Source organism: Barbus barbus (genome assembly GCF_936440315.1).
Source record: "Barbus barbus genome assembly, chromosome: 25".
NCBI lineage: Eukaryota > Metazoa > Chordata > Actinopteri > Cypriniformes > Cyprinidae > Barbus > Barbus barbus.
The window spans coordinates 18,815,853-18,827,466 of NC_136753.1; the positions used below are offsets into that span (position 1 = coordinate 18,815,853).

Genomic DNA, 11,614 nt, shown 5'->3' on the forward strand with positions numbered 1-11,614 from the left:
AATACACTGGAAATGTCAGAAGGGAGACATTTTATGATTGTTATTGAAACATATTACCACAATACAACAATTTCAAATCTACTTTGAAAATGTACCTGTTCCACTTAAGACTCACAATGCAGTCAGACATTTTTCCATCATTAAATAAGTTTTACCATCTAGAAATGACTCTAAGTTAGAAAAATATATATATATATATTGGTTTAAAATCATGTAAACTCAAAAAGTTTTTTTTATTTTACATGGAGCAGTCACAAAATGGGTGCTTGTTTGGACACCCCGTCAGCAGCCCATTACAATGGTGTTTTGTTGACCTAAAACCTGGATGCGATGGCTTTAAGTAACAAATAACATATAAACAACCCTAGGGAAAGTAATACAGAATTTATTGCCATAGAAGTGATGGGCAATGTGAAAAATGAAAAAGATTTTATTTTGGTTAACATCAGAAAATGAAATAAAATACATATTCTTTGAGCTGAGGTATTTTAAATGTTACACACTTCCCATTTCTCACTGATACAACCACTGAGAACTCGCAGATATGAATTTGATAAAGAAATGCTTCTTTAACTGAAATCAATAAAAACATCATACACACAACACGTTGAACACATAATACTTATGCTGCAACATGTCATCAGTGCTGAAAGATAAAGCACACAAATGGACATCATCCGTAAAATTTGAATCTCGAAGCAATGAACAAAAGTGTGTCAAAAAGTGGCATACATGAATGAAAGCAGACAATAACCGCAGAATGCATCAGATTTTCCATACAAGTATAGCCCAAGAAATAACTGAGAAATGTGTGATATTTTCAGACTAGCATTTTGAATTTGTAAAAAATACATTAGACATAAATGTAGGAGACATTCTCTTTCTGATTTACCCAAAGACAGCAACTTTAAACAAGACAATCAAAATACTGAAATGTTTGTGTATATTGTATTAAAATGTTCTTGCAAAAACTAATATCCATTTTAAATCACTGACAAATGAAAGCCTGTAAACTGTTAAAGTGCAATTACTACACCATGTTTCCTTTACCGTGATTCCATCAGTAAAAGTTACTGCATCCCATTCCCAAATAGAAAAAATACAAAAGCAGTTATAAGAATTTGTCCAGTTGAACACTGTGCAACACTGAGAATGCTTAACACAAAATATTGTTCTTTAAAAGCGTGTTATCAAAAGACTCAAATAAAACATCTACTTAACATGTACCGTATTTTACACAAACACTCACTTTCCATTTATTATTCAGGGTTTGAAGGAACATTCCTGAAAACTGAAGTTGTGTGACTCTCACAAGACTATTTAATGTATGTAAACTTCCTTTTATAGCTAGAATAAACCTTTTCCAACAATATAACCCAATTCGCAATCCTAGCAATAAAAAACAACTCATAAAAATAAATAGCCTTAATGACTAAAGCCCATCTTTAAAAGTACTCTTCAATAGACAATACAACAGTTGTTTCAACACTAATGACAGTCCTCGTTCCCAATTTGTGGCAAGTGTCCAACATTGCAGGACACAAACCATCAGTTTATAACAGACACCACTTCTTAACAGAAGTGAAAATTAACAGGCAAAAATTTACTCTGGAATGGCACATTCCAGTAGGTTTAAAACTTGACCAAATCTTTTACTTGAGATGATGTCCTGCCAGCATCTGCTATACCTTTTACAGTCAATATCTTCATTTAATAATACATTTAAAAAAACAACAACACACACATCTTAGGAGTGACTTCTTACTCTTGTAAAAAATACAAGAACTCATAGATACAGCTTGGAGCATTATTAACAAACATCAAACCACTGGTCATACAGACACTTTCCCTTTGACCTCTAGTTTGTTGGCATTCTCGCTCTGTTTGGTGGTCTGCTCCTCTGTGAAGGTAATGTAGGAGTACACCAGACTGCCAGCAATACTGAGAAGACAAGTACAGGCAATCAGATCATTAGCGTCACACTAAATCCATGCATCCCATCTGTTTCCTACTGGGAAAAGCTCACTTCTTACCTGATGTTCAGACCAATGAAGTTAGTCCATGAGAAAACGTAATCGCCTCCAAACACCATTCCAATATACGTAATTAATATATTCTGCAGAAACACAAAAGTTGTTAATATTAAAAAAAAAAGAGACAAACTGTATCTTGGTATGTTTAAGAAAAAAAAAAAAAAAACATTCTTACTTTTAGGCAGCCGACAATGGTAGTAGTTAGCGCAGAGTTATACTGAGTGCAAAGTACGGTGGAGTACATTAAAACAAACCTGTAAACGTACCAACAGAAGATGTACTGTTAATGAAATCTCTAATGCCTGAAATCATTAATCTACAAGAAAACAGGTTATCAGATCTTTAAATAAAAAAAAAAATACAGTAGCAACATTTGAGTATTTATGGATTAAGCTTAAACTTACATTAAAAAAACATTATTAACTTATATAATGCTAATATAGCTACTGACGTGCTTAAGTTCTACATGTAAAATGTAAAGTTCATAAAATTTAGCTTTTCTATTCTAAGCTGAAGTAAATACTATTATATTAGAAAGTGTGTTGAGTTTAACATTAACCAATTAACACTCTTTTACTGTAGCATTTTTGTGGGGGCTTTTACATTAAAAATTTTTCTTTTTTGTGTGTGTAAATGTGCAGCCGCATTGGCAAAATTTTCAGCAAAATTTGATATTGTCATTGACTTTCTTTTAGTCAGTGTTGTGAATTCACATGAACATCTTAATTATGAGCAAAATCTACATGGGAAAGTTCTCTCCTAACATGCAGGTTTTCATTGAAATGACTGGATTTCGCAAATCTGTGGTAAAACTGTTTTTTTTTTTTTTTTTTTTTTAAGATTTATTTTCTGCATTTTTGCCTTGATTATGATGGAACAGATCAAACATGACAGGAAGTGAAGTGGTAGAGAGGGGGATGGCGGGATCGGGAAAGGTCCCCGAGTCGGGATTCGAACTTGGCACGCATGCAACTTCTTCATTCTTTATATCAAGAGGAAACTATGCACAAAAAACATTAACATTAGCTCGTTGTGCATTTACTAGCCAATCAATTAAAATATGATCAGGAGCTCAAAGTACTTCTGCAATAAAATAATAAATAAATAAAAAATACGTCAGCACTTAAATGTGATCTTGCATCTGCACAGACCATAGGCACTGGCTGCCGTCATCTGCTGATGTTTGCATTGCTATGATTGATGGCGTTTTATTTTTTGCAGATATATCTAATTTGCTGAACTTTTATGACAGCTAAATTACAAACTAAAACTAACAAAATTAAAACTAAATAAAACACATGAATGCCACTATACATATTTAAATTGCATTAAGTTAGACAGCCCTAGTATTGGCCAAATACAAAGTTTCTATTTTAACTTACCCCATTATACAAGAGAGAATGAATTGACTTATAAAGAGCACATCTGACCAGCCTTCATATTCAAAAGCCTAGGGGAAATAAAATGACATTTATTGATGCATAGAAGAACAAACTAAAAGGAAATAATTGCCTAGCGATCCTTCAATGACAGAGTAATTACCTTAGTTAACCAATACATTTCACAGTTATGGAGCTGTTTGTAAGGGAATTTGTAGGTCAAGCTCTTATATAGTAAAAAGTCACATAACACAGAGGACTTTCCACATTTTTTTCATAGGTTGAAGCTGCAGAGAATTACTCGCATGGTGAGTAAAAAACAATAAATCCACTCAACCCGTCAAAAAGAAGAGAAGAGCTCACCTAAAAGGAATATACCTAACTCCATAAGCTACTACATTCACTCCAGTTACACTGACTGGTATAATGGTGGCTTTGTGCAAGAAACACACTGCCTCCTGTCCTCTCTCCTTCCTGAAGCAGTGCCTGCCAAATAAACTGGGCCTCCCTGTGAACACACTGAGCTAAATAAAATGAGGCATTCATGGAGCAGGGCCCTGTCATCCTAACCTCCAAAACAACTAAGCCTTGTGCGCTTGCTGCTTTTTCAAAAAGACAAGGATGCAGCACACTTTGACTAAGAAAATGCAGTTATTTTTTCATGGGAAAAGAGTTCAGGCAGGAACAGACATGCTGAAATTTAGGTCATTCAGCTTGCTATGATTTCAAGAGAATTTATGACAATCGTGCAGTCGTTCCAACCGGCTAATGGTGTGTGTTCTCTGGCAATGTGAGCTCACTGTAGCTGAGCAGATGGTGTGTTTGTGGTTGCCAGATCATCAGTGGGTATGAGGTCTTGTTGAGAGACGGATTCTTAGGAGTGACTAGAGTCCTGGGGTTATTTAAGGTCTGGCATGTAAACACAATATATATATAACTGAGCATTACCAAAGCATCTGCTGTATGTGTGCAACTGCTTTTATTGCTATTCAAGAAACACATTTATTAATGAGCCAATATCCATCGCTAGAAAAAAAACTATATAAAAAAATTATATTATGTTTAAAAATAAATATATAAGATGTTAATATACAAAAGATCAATCTCAATCATTAGAGAACACTACATATAAAATATAGCGTTTAAAAAAATTACAAAAAAAAAAGAAAAAATGTTTATATTTATATGCATTCTTCAAAAAAAATAATAATAATAAAAATAAAAAATAAATAAAAGAAACTTACCTTATCCATATCTCCTGTGACATGTGCTAATAGCAGTGTTGGAAGAATCATAAATAAAGCATTGTAATAGAGAAGTCCATACTTTCCCAGCTCCTATAACACACACAAAAAGACAGTAAAGCCGTGTCACAATACCCTCTTCTCTCGCACCCTCTACACTAGCTGCAGAGAAACAGATGGTATCCAAACATCTGAAGTGAGCCAAGGGGTTTTCTTCAAGAAGTAAGCATAGGCTGACGTTGTCAGTGCTTTAGATAAATCTGTACACAGTCCACATTCTTCAATGAAAACTGTAGCAGTTATAAAACTACTCTCTCTGGAGTCCTCAAATAGAACACACGACTTCTTTTTTCAGTACAAGCCAGTGGGGTAATGCAATAAACACCGCTCATGTTGCCAGCACTCTCTGTTTCATCAAATACAAGCACAGGCATATCTTCTAAATATATTGAAACCGAACAGGTGCTTGAAATGTTAGAACATGCATACGTGAACAACTTTTGCTCAGACTGGGTGCAGTAAAAAAGATGTGAAAGCACCCAAAAAAAACAATTACGTGAAACATCAGTTCTCAAAAATAGGAGCAGGATAGCAAGATAAATAGACTTATAACTCAATGGAAGACAAAATGTTTCCTTCGTCAAATTATGAACAACAAATTACGCCAGCATAGACAGGTTTGCAAGGAAAACCCTCATCCTCATGAACAAAATGATGCAAAGTGAAATATATTTTGGGAATTATTATATCACAAAACTTAAGTGATCCACGGGGAGTTGCTTCATTTTTGTGTAAGCATAGGAAAGCAGTATATCTCAATTAATGACTACAGAGAACAGCTACTGCTTAAGGGAGCATTCAAGGTATTTCAGTAATCTCTATCATGAATGTGTTTCTTTCCTTACCTTAGAGTCAAGTTTCTGTTTCACAAAAGCTCCATTGGCAGCAGTTAAGACATCGTTCACTAAAATGAACACGTACCCTTGCAGGTCAAAAGCCAAGTCAGCACTGCACAAGAAATATAAGGGCACTCATCAAACACTGTAAAAACATATGTGATTAAATGTTTGCAGACATGGTTGGAGCCTCTTCCTCATACTCAATAAGTAAGATAGTGATGTATAATTAACTTCTATGTTGCAACACAGTCTTATAAACAATAACTTTCCTCTATAAATTAGTGAATAGTTGGCATGCAGCAAGATAAGGCTGAACTCTGTTGGATTTTGAATTCTATCAAACAATGAGCGACTGAAAACCTTTACCTTGCAGCTACAAAGGCCCCTAGAATCATAGTAAATACTGTCAGCTGAACTGACCCGGAGAATTTCTTCCTGTAATGAGGGACATAACCAGTGACATTATCACATTATTAATCAATTAGTTATAAGCCATCAGAAACACTGTAGTAATTAGAGAACTTTCACTTACTTTAACAAGAAACCCTCCGCTAGCATTGTAAAGAGAATTGAAAACCTCCTCAATACTGTAAACATTGGCAGGCTGAAGGAAGATAAAACAAATTAATTAGATACCAATGCATAAAATACAAAATATTAAGGTAGATTTGTTATATGTAATGTTTAAAGCTGTTATGTACTGCATCATACTTCAGTCTTTTTGTCCCAAAGAGTCCTGTTATTTGATTTCCAACATATAGAAGAGGTAGCGGAAATGTCTGAAATTACAAGGTATATAGATATTGAGAAAACATAACAAAAAAGGTGCGAGCAACACTTACAAAGGTGCATTGTTTTGCAGCCCCATGTGGGTATCTTTTCCCATGTAAACAAAAAAGTCTTGCACGTGTGCTCTTTGGGGAAAGAACAAGTGACAACACGCACATGTTTAAAGAGCCAGCATTCCTCACCTTTCTAGGTATGCTACCATCAAATTCTGGAAAGGTGATCACCCGGAGGGCCTTTCCCACCCGCAACACAACAACTGTTGCCAGCATCTGCAGAGTAAAATCATGATATGTGCATGCCGCTCTGCTCTGCAACAATGTGTAAAGTCCGGAAAGTGAGAAAAACTTTATCTGACAAAAGAAAACCCACCTGACCAATGCCAACACATATCGAAGAGGGGAACCTGTTTGGAAAGACTGCTTTTTAGCAAAGACTAAAAGCATAACGTTTTGTTTACATGTTTATTCTATTACTTTTGATTGCTACCATAAAATAAATCATCATATGCAATGTAGTGTGTAGTGTATAATAGTGTATAGTCCGTGCAAAATGCATTTATTTTACAAGTACACTATTTGTATTTACATGCACATATCTAGGCTTCTGAAATTTAAAAGAAAAAAACAAAAAAACAAAGGCAAATTCTGGATAATCATAATTTTAAGTAGTTTAATCCGGGTAGTTGCTCACTTACAAAAATGGGATGTGGTGGTACAAAAAGGGAAACAACATAATACTCGATATAAACCTTAATACTGAATGAGTACCATATTCATGTACCATTGTATATAACGTTACGTGGTACACCAAGGAACTTAAAAGCATACTAGTTTCACAATGATACATGTCTATAAAACATGGTATTAGCACGATAAGTCCCTAACGTAAAAGCATGGTAATAACATTGCATTTTTGTTTTTAAAGCAGCCAGCTTCAGTCTAACATTGCGTGTTTAAATCAGCACACGGAGATCAAGGTTCGTCTGTACCAGACTAATACTGCTGCAATAACTAAGTTGGCAACTATCCCAAGTATTCTGCATCTAGAGACAGTTAAGCGCTTACAAAATACAGAGTATGTAACTCGAGGAAAAAAGTCTTCTTACCTGTAATTGGTCAGGACGCTCTTGTTCACTACAACTATGAGGAAAGAGCTGATTCCATAAAAGACCGCAGCTAAAAGTTTGAAGAGTACCGTTAGCGTTTGGTCCGCCATCCCAGCTGCTTCATTCTTTGGCTCACATTGCTTCATTCTGAACGCAGCGCCTTTCTTCCTCCCCACGTTGACGCCTCTGAACTTCCGCCATGTTTACAGAGCTACGTATACTGTGACGACGCCATCTCTAATTTGCATACGTCCGTGCGCTGCTCTATGTCGCCACCCTGCGGCAGCGGACTGCAAGATATTTACCCACAGAGCGACATAACACTACGCGGAATAATCAATTACACTCAGTTTAAACTTTCATACAGTTTATTTTTTTATATAGACTTTTTTTTTTATTCACTGGTTTAACATTGTCCATTAGAATATAGCAAAACAGAAATTTATTAAATCCTATACGAAAATAAACGAAACTTTGTGGTTTTACCACAAATAAAACCAAAAAAATATGGTTAGCATAGTTAAACCATGGTAACCACAAATTAACCATGGTTTTCCTACACTAACGATAATTTAACCATGGCGTTTGCAGGGGCGGATTTAGTGAATTGGGGGCCCCAGGCAAATATAGGAATGGTTGAAAATGCACATTAATTTTCTGCCAGGAGGAGGTGCTTTTGGAACGCTCAGCTCATAAATGATACTTTATCAGGTAAGATGAAAATTTACATTTTTATCTGTTCTAAATGTACCTAATACTTTTCAAGTTTTTAATACTTTAATAAACATGGATATGGACAAATACGGATGCTTTATGCAATATATGTGTATGTTTGTAGTAAAACTGTGGTTATACAAATGGTAATCATCAATACGCCAAAAAACCATAGTTTTACACTTTTACTACAATAAAACCATGGTTAATTTTCGTAAGGGATACATAGCAAATCCAGCGAAACACAGACCAATGAAATGCAATAGAATCTCCCTGAAAGCTTTATTTATTTATTCCTTCCTTCATTCATTCATTCACTTTGTGGGTGGCATAAAGTTGTCTTGAAGTTGGACGTTCGATATTCGTATATTTAGGGACCGTCTCTAAAGTTACATACAATATTGGTATACTCTTTTCTAACGTCAATAGCATTTGAGCAGAATGACTTACAGAATGACTTTTACATTTTTGATATTTATTAAAACAAACTGTAAATCATTTGTTAAAAATTCAATTTTTTCAGTACTGAATGGGCTCAAATGCAAATTTAAAGCTCAATAGCATTTGAGCAGAATGACTTACAGTCATAACACAAACGGTAAACTGTTCATCTAGGTGTCAGCTATAATGCACACTTTTTACTTTTTTTGATACTTATTAAAATCTACTTTAAATCATATGTAAAAAATGCAATTTTTCACTACCGAATGGGCTCAAAAGCAAAATGCCATTATTTAAAGCTCAATAGCATTTTGACTTACAGTCATAACACAAAACTGTAAACTGTTCATCTAGGTGTCAGCTATAATGCACACCTTTTACTTTTTATATATTTTTTTAAATAAACTGTAAATCACATGTAAAAAAATTATATTTTTACAGTACCGAATGGGCCCACATGCAAAATATGCCATAGTTTAAAGCTCAATAGCATTTGAGGAGAATGACTTACAGTTGAGCTTTAAATGTGCGTTTGAGCCCATTCGGTAATAGAAAAAATACATTAAAGAAAATCGTTTTTCTTTTTTTTCACATATAATTTAGTGTTTATTTGAATAAATATCAAAAATGTAAAAGGTGTGCATTATAGTTGACACCTAGATTAACAGTTTAGAGTTGTTTTTATGACTAAGTCATTCTGCTCAAATACTATTGAGCTTTAAATTATGGCATATTTTGCTTTTGAGCTCATTTGGTAGCGAAAATTTTTGTTTGTTTTTTTACATATGATTTACAGTAGATTTTAATAAATATCAAAAATGTAAAAGGTTTGCATTATAGTTGACACCTAGATGAACAGATTACAGTTGTTGAAGTTAGAAAAGTGTATACCAATATCGCATGTAACTTTAGAGACGGTCCATATGCGAATATGGAAAGTCCAACATCAAGCCAACATTATGTCACTTTTGTGGTGGGGAAACTGCAATGCTCCCTGTGGTGTCCCAGCGTGCACACTTCACAGGTCAGGTTTTCTTCCTGGAGGACAAGGGTGCTCCCTGGATGGAAGACATGAGATGGGTGCAATAAACTGAAGAGTTTGTACGTGATGGGAACAGATCCTAACCGTATCGTGGATCACAGCTGAATGCAATACAAAAAAAGTTAATGATTGTTCATAGGCCTACACATCGAATGATGACACAGCCTAAGATTTCCCACGATTCTATGCAGGCGATTCGGATAATGAAAAAAATTGTGGCGTTATGATTAAGTTATTGAAAGAAGAAAATGATTTCAGAAATGTCCATTTTTTTAGCTTAACGAAAAACAAGCACTGTAGAACATCAGTGGCAGCTTGAGTATGCATTGTGTTACATCCCTAGGATGTATGTACTTAAAAATTCATTGTTGAAGTGTGTTCCCTCCCATTTGGATGTGGTTATGTCCCCTGTGCTCTCTCTCTCTCTCTCTCTCTCTATTGCATGGTGAAAGAAATCTTTACATTGCCAAAGCTTTAATAACACTATACAATAAAATAAATAAATAATAATAATAATATTTTTTTTAGAGAAGTGCCTCTAGGCATATAGGGAGTGTGTTGGTAGTTCTGTCCCGCTGGAGGCTCTTTCGTCGTGACAGGACCTCACATACCTGGTGGCCAGGTTTGAGCTTGCTGGGCTTTCTCCTAGCAGGTATGGGAGTTTGTCCATATTTGGTTTCTGAAGGAAGTCTTTGTGGTGAGTTGTGAAATAGGGATAGAAAGTGTCCCTAATTTGTGCATATTTAGGGCAGGATGTCAGGAAGTGCAGTTCTGTTTCCACTTCATTTCTCTCTCTCTCTCTCTCTCTCTGCTTGCTTGGCAGTTGCAAATTTTCTTTGTTTATTTGCTTTATAATTAAGTGGGAAGCTGTAGGGAGAGGGTGCCGTTTTATTTTGTGCTCCTGTTTACCCGTTTTTGGTTAGTGAGGGAGTTGAGGAAAGCTTTTGTTGTTGATTTCTTTTACCTGGATAGGTTATTTAGTACTCCTGATAGTTATCTGCTGTTTTGTTTGTTATTTTGGCCAGGCCCTCTCCTGGAGACATTTATTGCTTCCTTGATTCTTGCTTTACTAAATAAATTAAGTTTGAAAAAGCTAAGTGTTGTTGCATTTCTGGGGCAGAGGACTGGGGTGATTCCTCCTCGTTTTATTCATTTCTTCCTTAATAGTTTTAGTTAAACCTGTTACTCCCAACCCTAGACTGGGAGACGGGAACGTAACAATTGGGATTTGGGATCCTGTTTATAATTAGCTTCCTTACAAATTACCATCACACAAAAATTCTGTCTTGAAATATTAGCGGCAATCGCATTTGATGAACTAACTGTTGATTAAGATAGCGCCTTGGAGGACCACGCCCCCTTTCACACTCAAAGACCAAAGTTATGCATTGCTATAGGCTATGTGACCCTGGACCACAAAACCAGTCATGGGAATATTTGTAGCAATTGTCAAAAAATCATTGTATGGGTCAAAATGATCGAGTTTTTCTTTCATGCCAAAAGTCATTAGGATATTAAGACCATGTTCCATGAATCGTGTTCCATTTTGTAAATTTCCTACCGTGATATCAAAACTTATTTTTTGATTAGTAGGCTAATAGGCTATGCATTGCTAAGAACTTAATTTGGACAACTTTAAAGGTGATTTTCTCAATATTTAATTTTTTTTTATTTTTTTGTGCACCCTCAGATTCCAGATTTAAATAGTTGTCTCTCAGTTAAATGTTGTCCTATCCTAACAAACCATATCAATGGAAAGCTTATTTACTGTGCCTTCAGATGATGAATAAATCTCGATTTCAAAAAATTGACCCTTATATGACTGGTTTTGTGGTCTTATATAGCCTGCTTCTTATTATCTTTGGGTTATGTTTATAATGCTGTTATTACATTTATTTAATTTTGTTTTGTTGAGTGTGAAAATGAAATAAAAACAACAACAGCACACGCACACAGGCTAAAAATATT

General features: G+C 35.1%; 1 protein-coding gene across 1 annotated transcript; it reads right to left on the minus strand.

Moving 5' to 3' along the window:
* Positions 1–412: 412 nt before the first annotated feature.
* On the minus strand, positions 413–7,671 carry LOC306845365 (solute carrier family 35 member D2-like protein). The gene is made up of 12 exons (XM_079378124.1): positions 7,450–7,671; positions 6,714–6,747; positions 6,527–6,613; positions 6,267–6,334; positions 6,088–6,159; positions 5,922–5,990; positions 5,562–5,664; positions 4,657–4,749; positions 3,416–3,483; positions 2,209–2,287; positions 2,034–2,116; positions 413–1,941 (listed from the first exon to the last, which is right to left on the minus strand). Exons 1-12 carry the CDS (start codon positions 7,593–7,595, stop codon positions 1,833–1,835), a joined length of 1,011 nt encoding a protein of 336 aa, XP_079234250.1. The 5' UTR covers positions 7,596–7,671; the 3' UTR covers positions 413–1,832.
* Between the last annotated feature and the right edge of the window lie 3,943 nt (positions 7,672–11,614).